The 18,850-nt window shown below is 35.4% G+C and overlaps 1 protein-coding gene across 6 annotated transcripts in view; it reads left to right on the forward strand.

Moving 5' to 3' along the window:
* The window catches only part of Trappc8 (trafficking protein particle complex subunit 8), a 79,410-nt gene that overhangs the window by 27,707 nt on the left and 32,853 nt on the right, over positions 1-18,850 (forward strand). For 2 of the 6 annotated variants that reach the window (XM_070029382.1, XM_070029385.1), the window contains 9 exons: positions 1,384-1,643; positions 2,241-2,356; positions 2,914-3,064; positions 4,524-4,624; positions 6,329-6,434; positions 13,420-13,440; positions 14,293-14,424; positions 17,353-17,577; positions 18,694-18,802. In XM_070029382.1, the coding sequence (XP_069885483.1) occupies positions 1,384-1,643; positions 2,241-2,356; positions 2,914-3,064; positions 4,524-4,624; positions 6,329-6,434; positions 13,420-13,440; positions 14,293-14,424; positions 17,353-17,577; positions 18,694-18,802 (1,221 nt within the window). The remainder of the gene's footprint in view (positions 1-1,383; positions 1,644-2,240; positions 2,357-2,913; positions 3,065-4,523; positions 4,625-6,328; positions 6,435-13,419; positions 13,441-14,292; positions 14,425-17,352; positions 17,578-18,693; positions 18,803-18,850) is intronic. The other 4 variants (XM_070029387.1, XM_070029384.1, XM_070029383.1 and 1 more) reach the window with 3 other exon arrangements.

The raw sequence follows: 18,850 nt of genomic DNA on the forward strand, positions 1-18,850 counted from the left end.
AGAGAGGAAAGTGAATAACTAAAATTTTTAAAGTTTTTTTTTTTTGTTTGATTTTGGTACTGGGGTTTTGAACTCAAGACCCATACTTGTACTCTTTGACTTTAGTCCCTCTGTCCCCTTTTATGCCAACTTCCTTTGTTGAACTAGGGGTATTCTTTTAGTTTGCACTAACCTAGAACTGTTGTCCTTTTTTCTCCACCTGAATAGCTACTGTTAATTTTGGAACTCATTGTGTAGCTCAAACTCACCTTAAATTATTTATTTATTATTTAATTTTGTGTGTGTGTGTGTGTGTGTGCTAGTCCTGGGGCTTGAACTGAGCATTACCTCTCACTTGGCTTTTTCACTCAAGGCTGGTGCTCTACCACTTGAGCCACACCTTTGGGTCCTTACTTCAAACTCTTAATTCTATCTCAGCCTCCTGAGTATTGGGATTAAGGTGTGTATCACCATGCCTGGATTGTTTTTCTTAGTGTTTTGTGTTTTTCACACTAAATAATGCATTATATTGTTTTTATAACCTTGTGTGTGTGCATGTATGCTCCAGTCCTGGGGCTTCAAATCAGTGTTTAGGTGTTGTCCCTGAGCTTCTTTTGTGCTTTACCACTTGAGCCACAGCTCAGGTCTCACTGACTTTTCTTGCCAGGACTGGCTTTGAAATGAACCTCAGATCTCAGCCACTTGTGTAGGTAGGATTATAGGCATGAGCAACAGAATTTATTTTTTAAATTGGGCTTTTTTCTTTTTTTTTTCTGATTTTTGTTTTTGCTAGTCATGGACCTTGAACTCAATGCCTGAGCACTGTCTCTGAACTTTTTTTGCTCAAGGCTAATCCTCTACCCCTTGAGCTACTACAGCTCCATTTCTGGCTTTTCTGTTTATGTGGTCCTGAGGAATTGAACCCAGGCTTCATGCATGCTAGACAAGCACTCTACCACTAAGCCACATTCTCAGCTCGCTGAGTTTCTTTTTTTCTTATGCCTTAGTGGGGTTTGAATTCAGATGCTCAAGTTCTCCCTTAACTTATTTCAACCAGGACTGGCACTCTGTCATTTGAGCCATACCTCTACTGTTTGCTTTTTGCTGTTCAATTGGAGATAAGAGTATTACAGACTTTTCTGTTTGGGCAGGCTTCGAACCATGGGTTGTCAGTTATCAGATCTCAACCTTCTGAGTAGCTAGGATTGTTGGCTGAATTCATTTTCTGTTATACATATGTTAAGTATTGAGTTAATCCCTTTAATTTCAGAGATGAAAATGTTGATGTTACTGTTTCAGTAGACTTATTAGATAATACAGAAAGGATTTCATCATTTTCAGTTGTATGATAGGATTATCAATTTTTTTTTAAATTCTGAGAGTAAAATAAAGGTGTTTTTTCAGTAGATGGCTTACCAAATAACTTCAGAGCCCACCCACTTCAATTGGACCAATCCAGTGATCCTTCCAATAGCATGGATGGCCAAGATCATGTCAAATCTGCTTCATCATTACATGAAACAAAGAAAGCAAATGCTGGAGTAATTCATGGTGCATGTTTAACTCTTACTGATCATGATAGAATTCGACAGTTTATACAAGAGTTTACATTTCGTGGCCTTTTACCTCATATAGAGAAAACCATTCGGCAATTAAATGATCAGGTAAGTTTTGGATGATGATGATGATGATGATTTTTGTCAGTCATGGGGCCTGAATCAGGGCCTCGGCACTGTCTCTGAGCTCTTTTGCCCAAGGCTAGCATTCTACCTCTGAGCCATAGGGCCACTTCTGGTTGTCTAGTGGTTAATTGGTGATAAGAGTCTCATAGACTCTACTGTCTGGCTTTGAACTTTGATCCTCAGCTTTCAGCCTCTGGAGTAGCTTAGATTCTAGGCGTGAGCCACTGGCACCCAGCTGGATTTTTTTTTTACATTTTGGTAAATAGTGAAATTTAAGAATGTAGTATTATAAACTATTTAAAGGTTTTTAAAATTTTTTGTTTCATAATAATCTGATACTAAGAACTTAACTGAAATTATTAGCAGTGATGAAATGTTCAGCCCTAGAAGAAGCTTACTCATTTTCGTTAGTATTTTACTCACATATTAAATCATTTTTATTATTATTTTAAGTAGTTATACAAAAGGGTTTCAATTCTGGAAGTTAGTTTTTTAAAAAATAGCTTTTTAAAGTTAATTTTTTCTTTTGATAAAAAACAAGCCAACATACTTATATTTGTTAACAATATTTTTTCTTAGCTAATATCAAGAAAAGGATTGAGTCGATCTCTGTTTTCTGCAACTAAAAAATGGTTTAGTGGAAGTAAAGTTCCAGAAAAGAGCATTAATGAACTGAAAAATACATCTGGGTTGCTGTGAGTAAAATACTTTTTTCTCTTTTTAACTCTGATTTTTTATTTATATATCCTTAAAAAAAATAGGTGTTTCTCAGTTTCATAATTGTTAAATCTCAGGTGATAAGTAAAATTTAATTTAGAATTTTGAATTGGACATTTAAAAGTAAACTTTTTTGTTTTTGTAGTGGTACTTGGGTTAAAATCAAGGCCTTATGCTTGCTATTTGAGCCATGCCAGTAGCTGTTTTTTTCTTCAGTTATTTTTTTTAATGGAGTCTTGACTTTCTTGCCCAGGCTGATGTTAGATTGCTTTCTTCCTGTCATATCTACCAATTGGCTGGGATGACAGGTGTATATCATCACACCAATGTATTGGTCAAGTTTATAAATTAAGTTAGCTTTATGTTTTTAAGTAGTTTTGAAAACTGATATTCTCCTTGGAGATAGAATTCTTGTAAAATAGGATTAATTTTCCTCATGTTTTAAATAGTTAAATAGCTTATTATACAGTTTATATTTAATGATATTGTGGGTCATAAATTATAATTATTTTCTTCATTTATTTTATATTTGCAGATATCCACCAGAAGCACCAGAGCTTCAGATCAGGAAAATGGCTGACTTATGTTTTTTGGTGCAACATTATGATTTGGCTTATAATTGTTACCACACTGCAAAGAAGGATTTTCTTAATGATCAAGCAATGCTTTATGCAGCTGGTGCCTTGGTTGGTATTTATTTACTTTTATTTTTTATTTTTTGTGTGTTGGGGATCACACCCAAGAGCCTCATGCATGCTAGGCAAATGCTCTACCACTGAACTATTACATCCCTAGTTGTTGCATTTTAAGAAAATAAAGCTGGATATGAACTTCCTATTGAGAGGAGTCCCACTGAGCCCTGCCCAACTGTGATCCTAAGGCATGTTCACCCACACGGTAGCTTCATTAGATAGTAGTCCTCTTTTTCACTTCTACTCTCACAACTATTTACATTTTGGTATTTTTTTGTATTCCCTTAGAGGCCTCTCAGACATTCTAAGCTGCTTGTTCAGATTATATAGGTCCTCTTTCAAGGTACCATTTAATGTTTATGTTTGTATTTCATTTGCATAGATGAATTCGCTGCCCCACCCTTTTTCAAAATGCTTATTACATTTAGTACAGCTTTTTTTTTTTTTTGGTCATGGAGCCTGAATTCAGAGCCTGGGCACTGTCCCTCAGCTCTTCAGCTCAAGGCTAGTGCTCTACCACTTGAGCAATAGCACCACCTCTGGCTTTTTCTGCTTATGTGGTACTGAGGAATCGAACCCAGGGCCTCATGCATGCAAGGCAAGCACTCTACCATTAACCCACCTTCCCAGACCTAAGACAGCCTTTATAAACTACAATTGCTTTCAGGTTGTACATATACTATGTTAGAGTAAATAGGAATTTATTTTGCAGTGCTAAATTTGTTTCTGTCATAGAGCTGCTACCTTTGTTAAATATAGTATTTAACAGATAGTAGATAATGTTGGGAAAATGTAATCATGGTATAACCGTGTGTATAATGGTTGTCTCATAAAGCTATGTCACTTAGTGATACAGTGGTATCATAACTGTATAAGTGTTTGTAAGTATCCTGTGATGGCTGCACAGATTTTCCTTATGAGGAACTTCTCTAAAATGTTTCCTTGCTATTAAATGATAGGTGAGTATATTGTTTTCTGTACAATCCTGTCATTGCCCTGTCCTCTATTCATTGAAAAACTAGAGTAGGAAAAGACATGTATCAGAAATCGTAAGCAAGGCTTATTTCACTTGGTGTTTATTAGGTCATTTTGGAGTTCTCATTTGTTTTTTATTTTTTTAGTTTTTGAGACAGGGATTTGCTGTGTAGTCCAAGCTGTCATTGAATTTAAGCCTTAATCTTTTCTTTTCTTTTCTTTGAACTTTGGGCTTGGGCACTGTCCCCACACTCTTCAGCTCAAGGCCAGTTCTCTACCGCTTGAGCCACTGCGCCACTTCCAGTTTTCTGGTGGTTAATTGGAGATGAATCTCATAGTCTTTCCTGCCCGGGCTGGCTTTGAACCATGATCCTCAGATCTCAGCCTCCTGAGTAGCTAGGATTACAGGTGTGAGCCACTGGTGTCCAGCTTATTTCTCCTTTTTGAAGTAATATAAATTACGTTTTTTTTCTTTTAGGAAATGGCAGCAGTGTCAGCTTTTCTTCAACCAGGAGCACCTCGGCCATACCCAGCTCATTATATGGATACAGCAATTCAGACATACAGGGATATCTGCAAGTAGGTGGCTAGAATATTTTTATTTTGCCCATTTAGAGGTAAATTTGACACATTATTATAAATCGTTCTTTGTCATGCTCTTGATTCTTAAGTTACTGTAGTCAGAAGTTGAGTTGAAGAATTTGTATTTTACTACATTCTTTGTTGATACCTTGTGTAGTTTGAATTTGTGAAGTAGGAATTTGTTACATTTAATGTTAAAACAATACATTATATTGAGAGTGATCTGAATTTTGGGGACATTTGTCAAGCCAAAAGTTGGCCATTTGAAGCTTTCTTGTTAATCAGGCAAAACATATAAATTTAAATAATACCCTATGGGTTGAAAATGAGAAGTATTTTGTATAAATAGTTTAATTAGAACTTACTGCTTATATGGAAATTATAAGCTGGTTTGTAAGAGGTTGTTATACAAGGTCCATATATTTTATTTTAAATAAACCTTAGGAGGAAGGTCTTTTTTTTTTTTTTTGGGTCCGGTCGTGGGGCCTGAACTCTGGGCCTGGGCAATATCCCTCAGCCCTTCAGCTCAAAGCTAGTGCTCTACCACCTGAGCCACAGCGCCACTTCTGGCTTTTTTTCTTTTTGCTTATGTGGTGCTAAAGAATCGAACCTAGGGCCTCATGCATGCAAGGCAAGCGCTCTACCACTGAGCCACCTTCCCAGCCCAGGAAGGTCTTTTTGAGATTTGATAGCCCTGAAGACATTTCTGGAATTGGCAATTTTTAGCTTTTGTTTTGTTTTTTTTTTTTTTGATTGGTAGTGGGGCTTGAACTCTGTGCCTGGGCATTGTCCCTGAGCTCTTTAGCTCAAGGCTAGTGCTCTACCGCTTGAGCCACAGCTCCACATACAGCTTTTTCTGCTTATGTGGTGCTGAGGAATCGAACCCAGGGCTTGAGGCATGCCAAGCAAGCCCTCTACCACCGAGCCACCTTCCCAGTCCTGATTCTATGTTCTTACAAAAGAAAAAGAGTGAAATATCATTAGTCAACATTGGTCCCATGCTGTCTCCAGTTGAGATATTTCAGTGACCACTAGTGGAAAAATGTCTATTCCTAAAAGGAAGGGAAGGGGAACAACAAAATGGTGAGAGAAAGGACAAAGGGCTAACCAATGCAACAGTGATACTCATGAGACAATATGTTGGAAATGAATTATACAACTTGGTGGGGGGATGGGAGGGAGGAAAAGTGGGAGAAAAATGAGGGGGAGTGGGTAACAAGTTCGATAAGAAATGTACTCACTACCTCACATATAACTGTAACCCCTCTGTACATCATCACCTTGACAATAAAATTAAATAAAAAAAAGTAATCAGCCTAATGAAACATAAGTAACCAGAGTTACTTATGAGTAACTTAGGAGTTACTTATGAGTAACCAGTTACTTAGGAGTGAGAAGGGATTGCTTAAAAGGATTTTTATTAGCTACTGATAGTTCAGAGATACTAGTTGATTCTGACTTCTTTGTATATGGGAAATAAGCCTTTACATTGTAGTCTTACTACAAAATTAAATGCTTTGATTGGTTATGACAATTTTTTTTAGCTTTTTTGGTAGGTGGACAATAAGCAAATAGAGTTTTTATTCAAACTCCATAATTAGAGAGGTTTTATTCAAACTCCGTAATTAGAGTCTTGCTGAATACACTTCGGTGTACTAAGCAATTTTATGGTGTTGATTATGTTTTTCTTGTTTATTTTAGGAATATGGTATTGGCTGAAAGATGTGTGTTACTTAGTGCTGAAATTTTAAAAAGCCAGAGCAAATACTCAGAGGCTGCAGCTCTCCTTATACGGTTGACAAGTGAGGTACTGAAACTGTGTATTTAATTTAATTGGTATTAGTCATTATTCTATAAATAAGGAAAGGGGTTTAAAACATAAAATTATGTCTCTTCTTGGGATTTGTAATGTGGCTGGTTTAGTGATTTGCGGAATTTCTTTTTTGTTTTTGTTTTGCTTTGTACTACTGCCATTTGAATTCAAGGCCTTGCATCTACTAGACAAGCACTCTATCACTTGAGTGACACTTCCAGCTCTTTTTGTTTTAAGGTTATTTTTTAGATAGGGTCTCTGCTTTTTTCCCAAGCCAGCCTGAAACCCATCTCCTTATAAAATACCCAATACCTCCCACTCAACTAGAATTACAGATGTAACTGACTGTTACAACCAATTTGTTTGGTAAGATAGGGTCTCATTAACTTTTTGTCTTACTGTACCATGATCCTTCCAATCTTCACCTTTTGAGTAGATAGTGTTATAGTTATGTATCATCACACCCACCAAGTTACTGTTTTTACAAATATAATTTATTTGTTTATAAAATTGCCTTTCATTGCTAACTATAAACATGTATTAGACATCATTTAGAACATAGGTTCTATTCTGTATACAATATTTAAAACATGTGGATTGTTCCTAATATAAAATGGACACAGTCATTGAAGAATTTTTAATCTCTTTGTGGTGTGTGTGTGTGTGTGTGTGTGTGTGTGTGTGTGTGTGTGTGTGTGTGTGTGTGTGTGTGTGTGTGTGTGTGTGTGTGTGTGTGTGTGTGTGTGTGTGTGTGTGTGTGTGTGTGCGCACGCGTGCGTGCGTGCGTGCGTGTGTGTGTGTGTGTGTGTCATGGGGCTTGAATTCTGGGCCTGGGCGCTGTCCTTGAGTTTTTCAGCTCAAGGCTCCCACTTGAGCCACTTCCAGTTTTCTGGTGGTTTATTGCAGATAATGTCTCTCTGACTTTCCTCCTGGGCTGGCTTTGAATCATGATTCTCAGATCAGCCTCCTTGGTAGCTACAGGCGTGATCTACTAACTATAGAAATTCCTGTGAGATGTATTAGGATAAAGAGTGATAAATAAATTGCTTAATAATTGGTATTGCATAGAAACTAAGCAGTAAGTGTGACCAGGTCTCAGACATAAAGTCTTTGGTAGAGCTGCATGAGGACTCTAGAGTATGTTGATGTTCTCTGTTAGAATAAGTAATCTCATTTTAGGTTTGATATTTCTATTTTTTAGCTTAGGGATATTGGCAAATGTCAAAAGGTTTTGTGATCTAGGAATATGAATAATTTTTTTTTGTTGCTTAGATGCTTTTGTTTTTCTACCCACATATGGAAATAAAAGTTCTTAAAGGGCTGGGAAGGTGGCTCAGTGGTAGAGTGCTTGCCTTGCATGCATGAGGCCCTGGGTTCGATTCCTCAGTACCAACATAAGCAGAAAAAGCTGGAAGTGGTGCTGTGGCTCAAGTAGTAGGGTGCTAGCCTTGAGCTGAATTGCTGAGGGACAGCACCCAGGCCCGGAGTTCAGGCCCTACGACTGGCCAAAAAAAAAAAAAACAGTTCTTCAAAGCAAAATTGTTCTGTCTACATTATAACCTTGGTATTTTCTGTCATTCCTTCTCTTTTCAAATTCTGCTGTCTCCATTTGGGTTGATTAATAGCATCATGAAAGTCTGCGAAATGTATTTTTGACATTTTCTGCCCTTGGATTAGTGGGTGGGGGAAGGGGCTAGTTCATTCTTTCTCTTTCCACTATTTTTTTTTTTTTTTTTAAATTACGGAGTTGTTTAAAGAGGTTTCAATGCCATAAGTCAGGTTATGAGTACAGTGCATCTTAGTCCATGTTAACTCCTTCTATCATTCTCTCCAGTTCCCTTCTCTCTTCCTTAGCCTCAAGTTATATGGTTCAGTTTTGACATAATATACAATGAATAATGTGACTGTATTTGCTTAACATTCCTCTAACTCCCTCAGCCTCCTGGTTAAGATTATAATCTGCACTTTTATTATACTTGGTTTCACCTGCAATTTTTTTTTTTTTTGGTTGGTAGTGGTGCTTGAACTCTGGGCCTGGGTACTGTCCCTGAGCTCTTCAGCTCAATGCTAGCACTCTACCACTTGAGCCACAGTGCCACTTCTGGTTTTCTGGTGGTTTATTGGGAGTTAAGAGTCGCACAGACTTTCCTGTCTGGGCTTGCTTTGAACCTCGATTCTCAGATCTCAGTCTCCTGAGTAGCTAGGATTACAGGCGTGAGTGAGCCACCGGCACCTGGCTTTCATCTGCATTTTTGTGCAAGTGTTATTGAAGCTTGTCTCAGTCTGTTCTGTATTGCTATAGCAGGATAGTGTAGACTTCTAATTAATAAACAGTAAAAGGTTATTTGGCATATTTTTCTAAAGGTCGGGAGTTTCAAGATCATGACATTGGAATGTGATGGAAGGCAGGAAGGGCAAGAGTATAACAACAAGAGAGGAAGAAAGAGTTGACCTCACTTTTATAAAAGATTTATTCGGCCAGTATTCCACTCCATTGTTAATAACATTAATCCACTCCTAAGCACAGAGTCCTTATGACCTAATCACCTCTTTCTAGGCACCACATCCTATTGAGGATTCAATTTCTAATATGTAGACTTTAAAGAACTCATTGGAGGACTCACTGGAACTATAACTAGGCCTCTATTCAGATAACTTGTTTTCCTATATATGTATCTCCATATTTTAAGTTATTATTGTCTTTCAGGTTTTGTTCAAATTATCACTTGATTAGGGCACAATTTTCATAATTTTGTTTTTGAGACAGGGTCTTTGAGCTCTTTGTATAGTGCAGGTTGGCATGGAACTCCATAGTACACCAGTATATCTGAGTAAGCTTGAGTTCTTCCTGAAGTGTTATCACAAATATTTTTCTCTTTAGTTTTTCTTACAGTATATATAAATTTGTTGCTGTTGGTTATGGTACTGGGGTTTGAATTCAGGATATATATAGCAAAATGGGAAGGTGCTCTGTTTGGCTAAACCCTCAGTTATTTTTTCCTTTAGTTATTATTATTATCATTATATTTTTGTAGAGTCTTGTGTCTTTGTCCCAGAGCAGTCTAGGATCTCTGTCCCCCTGTCTGTGGCCTCCTGTAACAGAGATTACAGAGACAAAACACTATGCCTAGTTTATTGGTTTAGATTAGGACTTTGTACCTGAGCTGCTTTGAACCACGGTCCTCTGGATCTCTGCCTCCAGAGTAGCTGGAATGTATAATTTGTTATTATAGATTAAAACTGCCACTATAATAAAATTTTATTCTTCGCTAAAAGCTTTGCTTTTCAGATAAAGCTTCTACTGTAAAAATCTTTTGATTTATCTTCTATCAACGTTGGTGGCAGTTATTCTTTTCAAGGCTATTTTATTTTTTCAAAACAATGTTTTTTTCTGCCTTGGGTATTACCTTTAAAGGATGCAATGAAGACTAAAGCTTCAGTGAGATGTTTGCTAGAAGGTAGTCAAGTCTGCAAATGATGCTAGTAATAATCAGGATGTTAGTTCAGTTAAATTAATACATGATGTGGACTTTCAGGTCTGAGAGCTTGTTATGCTGGTTCTGAGCTGGGTTGTTCTGGGGTCATTTACAGCTATGCCAGATAACTAGGGCACATTCCTTATTTTAATTAATTGAAACAGCCAGGATTGCTACCTATCCAGGTTTTGTAGTTTAATGAAGCTCTATAGCAATAAACTGTATGTATATGAGCATACATGCTAACAATAAAATTAAGACTTAAAAATTGTGAAACTACGCACAATAAAAAAAATTGTGAAACTAGGAGTTGGAGGCATGGCTCAGGTGGTAGAACACCAGCAAAAACAGGAAACTTGATAGCTAAATGAAATTCCAACATAAATAGTAATTAGAGCTATTTAGGTAGTAAAATATGGACTATAGAAATTGGCACAGTGATAATAATAGATATATCAATAGAGTAGGAATTTAAATACTAACTACAATTAAGGTAATGTTAAAAATCAGTGCAGGAAAATAAAATGAGTGCAGAAGGGCAGAGACATAGCTCAAATGGTAAAGTATCTGTCAGTTTAAAGCCCAGTGCCACCAAAATCTTAAAAAATAAAAATAAACCAGTGTGAAAGTTCATTAGAATATTTGGTTTGGTTACCTTGTTTATTAGATAATATGTGTAAATACTGACATCATTATAATACAGTCACCCAATATGAGACTTGAAGAAAATGCTAGTAGAACATTTTTTAAAATTGAAGAATGATAATTTTCCTTCTTAATTTGATAATTTCCTTCTTAAGGTACAATACCTTTTTAGTTTGTTTTTAAGATAAAGCTCACTATGTAAGCCAGCTGGTCTAGAACTTGTTCTGCCTCAGCCTCTAGAGTGCTTGGATTACACGCAGGTGTCACCCTGGCTGATTCATGATGCAATATTTTAAAGTTATAGAAGCAGAAAATAGTTCACTTGTAACAAAAGAATTCTTCCATGTTAAAACTTGGAAGAAATACTTGTGAAATGGCTATTAAAGAATATTGACAATTAATTGTCACAAAAAAAATGGAAAGGTCACAACATGTGAAAAGATCAAAAGCCTTATTAGTAATGAAGTAAAAAGATTTTGGTTCCCCGAGTGGTTGAAGAAGTTTACATTCCAACTAATAATACAGTAGTGTTCCTTTTTGGCTACATCTCCACCAACACTTATTGTTAGTTTTTTTAGTAATGACCATTCTGACTGGGGTGAGGTAGAATCTCAATGTTGTTTTTTGATTTACATTTCTTTTATGGCTGGAGATGTTGAACATTTCTTCATGTGTCTATTGGTCATTCTTCTTAGAAATCTCTCTTTAAAAGTCTTTCATTTATTAATTGGGTTGTTGTTTCTTTTGGAGAGGGTAATTTTTTTTTTTTAGCTATGAGGCCTTTGATGTATAGCTGGTAAAAATCTTGTGGGTTTTCTATTTATCTTGATAGCTATGTCCTTTGCCATGCAGAAAGTCTACAGTGTGATGTAATCTTCAAAAGACTAAATGAACTTCCCTATGACCTAGCAATTCTACTCCTAGACATTTATCACATAGACCACAAACAAGGCTACCAGCACAACCGTGTTCATTGCAGCATTGTTTACCATAGCTGAGATACGGAATCAACCCCTTAATGGATGAATGGATGAATAAAATGTGTATAATCACAATGGAATTCTACTCATCCATCAGAAAGAATGATATTGTACTATTTGTAAGGAAATGGAAAGACTTGGAAAAAATTAAGTAAGCCAGATCCAAAGGAACATAGGTTGCATAGTTTCCTTCATTTGTGGTAACTAGAATGTGCCTATAAATCTACAAATCAACACACTGAATAGTAAAAGGAAAAAAAGTGCACTGGGACATGATAAATTGTACAGATCTCTAGGTATTCAAACAGTGAGACCAAAGGGGAGGATATTCTTAGGAAAGGATAACAAAGGCTCATTAGCTATGTACATATGATCATATAAAATAATATTTATCAAAATGAACTCCAGGAAATGGAAACAAGAATTTTTTCTTTGTTGCTGTTTTTGTTTTTGTTTCCTTTTGTTTCTTCATTTATCTGTCCTTTGGAAGGTAAGGAGGAGGTGCAGAAAGGGTGGGACAAAGGGTGAACAAATGCAGCAGTGATATTCACTAGACATCTTGAAAATGAACTATACAATTTGTGGGAGGGGATGGAAAGGAAAAACTGAGAGACAGCAAGGGAAGGAATGATACTGTTCAAAAAGAAATGTACTCTTTAACTGACTTATGTACCTGTAACTCCTTTGTATATCACCTTTACAATAATAGTAAAAACAGATAAATATAAGTAACTGAATTAAAGATCTTTTGCTGAAAAGAATGGAAAACAAAGCTTTATTCTCTGATAGTGAGAGAATATATTGGTGCTACTTTTGGTAGCAGTCTGCATTGATTTGAATTTGAAATATACATATATAGTCTTCATAACTAAATGGTTCTGCTGGTAGAAATTTATCTAATAAAAATTTCTGGATAATTATTCAAAAAAATTTATAGCCAGACATGTAATTCCTAGGACCTGTGTGACAGAGGGAGGTGGATTTCTAATATGAAGCCAAATAGTGAATTCCTGGTTAGCCTTGAGAGACTTAGCAAAACACTGTGTCAAAAAACTTAGAATAAGGATGTAGCTTAGTGGCATAGTGCTTTCCTAAGAAGTGCAAGGCCTGCATTCAATCCTAGCACTACAACAAATTAAACATTCAAAAGGCTTTTATATAGAGGTACATATTAAAGCAATATTTAATTGATTGAGGACTATATTAATAAGTATATTACATGATGGAATACACTATAGATAAAAAGAAATGACAGATGTAAACTTGGAAAGTTGTCCATGATATTAAGTTGAAAAAACAAGATACTTTGTATAGTACAATTGTATGTGAAGAAATGTGTGTATTTAAGCAATAAAAAGGACATATTAGCACATATGTATATGGACGGAAGGTAGAAGAGGGGGAGAAGAAGAAACAGTAGTAACCTGTGGCAAATGATTTGAAGCATGTGATAGAAAAGAAAGACATTCACTTTTTTCTTTATTGTTTGAAAAATATATTTTAAAAATATGCTAAATAAAAGTAAGCTGTGTAATTCTGATGTGCAAACCCTAGGTTAAGAAGCACTCATTAATGATATGTTCTTGGTTCATCTATTTACTAGCTTTTGTATCTTAATTCCTAGAGAAATAATTTCTGATCATGAAAAAATATCAGTTGATTATAAGCTGATTGAAGTAATAGTAGCTGTATTTACTGAATGTTTTTTAGATTGTTTCCTAAGGTCTGTTTCAGCTCTAATAATTTTCAGGTTGCTATAGAGAGAGTTTATAATCAATGGTCTGTGAACACATTTTGATGTACCTAAAAGTTGTTTAAATTATTGCACTTAAAGTCAATGTTTTCTGTTTCTACTTTCCCTGGGGATAATAATGGCAGCAGAGCACATGGAAGGGCATGGTAAGTTCAGCTTGAGAATAGCTGAAAACCTAGAGAAAGTTTTGGTGAAAATGTTGTTGATACTTAATCAGCAACTTCAGTACTTTCTCTGTTATTGTAAAGTGATGACTTAATTGAAAGATTGTTCTCAAGATTAGTGATGTTAATGTAGTCTGTACTTTTTTGTAGATCTGTGTTATAAGGATTAGTTGAGAAGAAAGAAACGAATTTGAGTTTTGTTTACTAGTGTACAATTAGCAGATGAAGAGATGGTCTTTGAAGGGGAAGCTTACAGTAAAAATTGAGGTTTCCCTTAAATGGAAGAAAACATTATAGAGAATAATGTAGTAGATGAGATTACTTCATAATCTGGACACATTTTTGTTCTATCTTTTTTTTTTTTTTTTAATTGGGTGGATTGAAATTTACTAGTGAAAGTCATAGAGTAACTTAACAGGAGAAATTAAACAAATGTGTGTGTGTGTGGTTTTTTCCTGTGCTCTGTTTTGTGGCTTAGATGCCTTGTTCACTTTCTGGTTTATATAGTTTTTGCCATTTAAAATTGCTGTTCTTCATAAATTTGTTAGATAGTACATATCATAACCAGGTATTTGGCTTTTATAAGTAGAAGAGAATCAACTTTTTGGAGCGTCTATAAACAAAATTTGTGCTTATTGGAAGAAAGAATTAAGATTTGTTTCCCTCTTTATGTCTTCTGTCATATAGTCTTAAGTTAAACATTAGCTACACTATATACTAAGAAAGTTAAACATTGGCTATGCTGTATACTAAGAAAGTACATGTTTTTTAACCAGTAGTCTTTCAATTTTTAATGTTGTAAAGCAATTTTTTTTAATTTTAAACATTCACTAGGATTCTGATCTTCGAAGTGCACTTCTTTTGGAACAGGCGGCACATTGCTTTATAAACATGAAGAGTCCCATGGTTAGAAAATATGCATTTCACATGATATTGGCAGGCCACCGGTTTAGTAAAGCAGGACAGGTGAGCACATTTTTTTAACAAAAAGTTATTAATTTATTTTATAACTCATTAATTTTTATGATTTAATATTAATCCTAAATGTTGAAATAAATTTTGTTCTGAGATGATGTATTTATGAAGACATGAGATTTGTGTATTTAGACAAGGGTTTAAATCTTCTACTCACATCTTAATTTTGGTCCAATGACTTAAATTTTCTGGGATTTAGTTTTTATGTTTATAAAATAGATTTTTAAAAATCAAATCACACATGTGAGGGGTCAGATGCACGATGTATTCAAGACAGATGTTCTTGCTCCTCTCCACTTCAGCTCTAATCTAATGTTTCCTAAGGTACTTTGTAGTGGTGTTGACTAAATATTTAATGTGTAGAAATAGGTTACTTGTAGAAAGATTTGCTGGAAGCTGCAAACCAGGTCATCATTTTAATACTGGTCTATATAAGTAGAAATATAGACTTGAGTAATAACTCTGTGTTCCAGGGACTGTACCAGGAGCTAAGTATACACCCATGAAATCTAACTGATGTTGCCTATTAATGAGCTTTTGATCCTGTAACCAATTATCAGGATCTTAGAAAATTTAATTGGTATATATGTTTGAGTTTGATCTTTTCAGTTGTACTTGGAGATTGAAGCTAGGACCTCATACATGCTAGCAAGTACTCAAGCTATATTTGTGGCTCTCATACTAGTTTTTTTAATATATGCAAACATTTTTCATGTCTGAGTTAACTAATCATACTAGTGTTTTAAGATAAACATTATTTCAGAGATTTAAAAGTATATAAAAAAATATATATAAAGATATAATTAAATAATATGTAAAAAAGTCCCTCTCAATTCCATATAAAAGTACTCTGATTTTTGCTGGGCACTCCTGGCTCATGCCTGTAATCCTGACTACTCAGGAGGCCCAGGTTTGAGGATCATGGTTGAAGCCATCTTGGGCAGGAAAGCCCTTGAGACTCTTCTCTCCAATTAATAACCAAAAAGGCTGGAAGTAGAGCCCTAGGACTGGCAAACACACACACAAAAATACACTAAATAAAACAGCATTTTAAGATTGGGCTTTTCTTTCTATATTTGAAACTTGTAGAAAGTTAAAAAATACATTGACTTGCTGAATGCTAAATCAAAAATCCTTTATTCACTTTTTGACGGTCCTGGGGCTTGAACTCAGGACCTTGGCGCTCTTTGTGTTCAAGGCTAGCACTCAACTCCACAGAGCTACTTGTGGCTTTTTCTGAATAACTTATTGGAGATAAGAATCTCAGGAACTTTCCTGCTCAGGCTGGCTTTGAACCGAGATCTTTGAGTCTCAGCCTCTTGAGTAGGATTATAGGCATGAGCCACCAGTGCTCAGTGTAAAAAATCCTTTAGAATGTGAACATAAAATTTCATTTTGGCCTTCATTTCAAGCCTCAGTAGTGGCACCAAAAGAGACCTCTAAAAGTATCTTTTTATAGTTGATATACTCTATGAGTTAATTTCTCAGATTTTATAATGGAAATAATCATTTTTTTACAGTCCTTCCATAAAAATAGTTCTAAGAAATGGCTAGCAAGTTAAAAATACTACATTTGTAGTAGGTTCCAACACATTTGCTTTCTGACTTTATAATCCTTTCTAACTCTATAGTTACCCTGTAGGGTTAATGTTTACAGGGTAGTTGGGTTTGCTGTTTTCCGACCACAGTATACATCCCTTACCTAGGAAAGCTGTTTCACAGACAGTTGTGGAACTTGCGAATTTGACTAGAAATGCACATCTGCTGGCAAAGCTCACGTATGTCCTATTGAAATTGGTAAGAACAGTATCTTCCTTAGAAGACAGTGAGCATAGAACAAATATAATTCTAAGGTCAACTGTGTCTAAGAAGACTAATTTTTTTTTTTTTTGCCAGTCGTGGGACTGTGCACTGTCACTGAGCTTCTTTTGCTCAAGGCCAGCATTCTACCACTCGAACCACAGCACCACTTCCAGCTTTTATGTTTATGTGGTACTGAGGAATCAAACTCAGGGCTTCATGAATGCTAGGCAAGTACTCTACCACTAAGCTACATTCCCAGCCTGGAAGCACTAACTTTTATGACATTTTTCTTGGTAGGGATTTTGTTTGGACAGCCTGGAAGCACTAACTTTTTTGACATTTTTCTTGGTAGGGATTTTGTTTGGTTAAATAGTAGGGATGAGTAGGGAGAGTAGAGATGATAGTAATTCCATTTCTTTTGGTCTTCTCTGGCTGGGAGTCTGTGCTGTTTTGCTTGTCTTCCCTCAGAATTTGTTAATAGTTGAATTTTTTTTTCATTATGAGTATGACTAAATAAGGGCATTATAAAGGTAGTAAATAAGAGAGAGCTGAGGAGATTATATGTGATTATTTTTCAATACAAAATCTGGACAATCTTTCTTACTTAATTCATGCCCTTTTTAAACCTTATTAATTTGCTAAGGAGTCTTCTTCAATATTGTACCAGCCTAGTGCTGGTACATTGGTATCTCTCTTCACATTCCTTGCTCCTCTGTACCATAAATATAATGTAAACATAATACTAAAGGTGTCCTAGGAAACTTAATCTTTTTTTTTCTTGGTGCTGGTCCTGGGCCTCATGCTGTCAGAGCTTTTTTTGCCCAAGGCTAGAGTTCTACCACTTGGGACATAGTTTCATTTCCAGATTTTTGCTGTTTAGTTGGAATTAAGAGTCTCAGGGCCTTTCCTGACTACACTGGCTTCAATCTATGATCCTTAGATTTCAGACTCCTAAATAACTAGGATTATAGGCATGAGACATTGCCATAAATGTTAGTTTTATTTTGCTCATTATCCCTTCTTTATTAGATGAAGACTGCGTGTGTGTATGTGTCTGTGTTTTTTTCTAGTTCGAGACAAATTTTGATTATAATAATGTTTTTTTTTTTCTTACAGAAAAAACATGCTTTACGCTGTTATTGTCAAGCTATGCAAGTTTACAAAGGAAAAGGCTGGTCCCTTGCAGAGGATCATATTAACTTTACAATTGGGCGTCAGTCCTATACTCTTAGACAACTGGATAATGCTGTATCTGCTTTTAGACACATTCTAATCAATGAAAGTAAACAGTCTGCCACTCAACAAGGAGCCTTCCTCAGAGAATATCTTTATGTTTACAAAGTGAGTACTTCTTTTCAAAAACAAATATTAAAATTGTATTTGAGTTCTTTTTACTTAAAAAAATTATTGCTATTTTTGGAAGCATAATAAAATGACTTTATTAGAATATATAGAACTACCTGTCATTAAAGTGATGAAAGGCTACTTTTCTTTGTCAGATCTAAATTGCATTGCCCTTTCAACAGAAAGAATTTTAATATTTCAGTAAACATTTGATTTGTGGTTATTCTTGGAATCTTTAAAAAAAAGAATAAAATATAAATTTTCTGAACTAATTCTTTACCATATTCTTTACAGAATCACATTAGTCTTATGTAAAACTGGTAGGTTCTGTTACCATCCTTTGGATGTATATATTCCTTTTTTTTTTTTTTTGGTCCGATCATGGGGCCTGAACTCTGGGCCTGGACACTGTCCCTCAGCTCTTCAGCTCAAGGCTAGCGCTCTACCACTTGAGCCACAGCGCCACTTCCTGTTTTTTTTCTTTTTTGTTTATGTGCTGAGGAACCGAACCCAGGGCCTCATGCATGCAAGGCAAGTGCTCTACCACTGAGCCACTTTCCCAGCCCTGGATGCATATATTTCTTTTCCTTATGAAAGTTGAGGGAGAATGGATATGTGGGAAGTATTTGTATAATCCAGAAAAACAGATAGAATATGTCACTGAAGCAGAGAGATCAGGAATGAAAACCATTTTTACATGGAAAAATAAGTTGTAATCTTCACTCCAAGGTCTGTGAATGAATTATATTTTATAGCCTGCCTGCAGATAATGACTACTCTCTTATACATTATTAATTTAAAATCAAATGGGTTAGAATTTTGGCTAATAGGATGCTATAATGAATCATAGGAAGTAAAATGTGTACCAAAATAACATCTAACGGGAGCTAACTAGAGTAACCTTAGGAAGTTTTCTCGAGGAAGAATAATAGTATTTAAAGATCTCCTCAGTTGTAAAATTTGATGACTGATATTAAATAAGATTATTAATTATATGTCCTAATATTCCTACTGAATGTTTTTAATACCTTGTGTACTACAAATAAACATATTTCAAGAAAATGTAGTTTTCTTAAAAATCTATTCATTTTTTTTCTTTTATATTTCTCCCAGAACGTTAGTCAGCTCTCACCAGATGGCCCTTTACCACAGCTTCCTTTACCATATATTAACAGTTCCGCAACACGGGTTTTCTTTGGCCATGATAGACGACCAGCAGATGGTAAGTAAAGTTTCATTTGGCCTAGTTACGTAATGACTGTTTGTTTCA

This window comes from Dipodomys merriami, unplaced genomic scaffold, assembly GCF_024711535.1.
Source record: "Dipodomys merriami isolate MVZ:Mamm:240054 unplaced genomic scaffold, mDipMer1.0.p SCAF_2, whole genome shotgun sequence".
Taxonomy (NCBI): Eukaryota; Metazoa; Chordata; class Mammalia; order Rodentia; family Heteromyidae; genus Dipodomys; species Dipodomys merriami.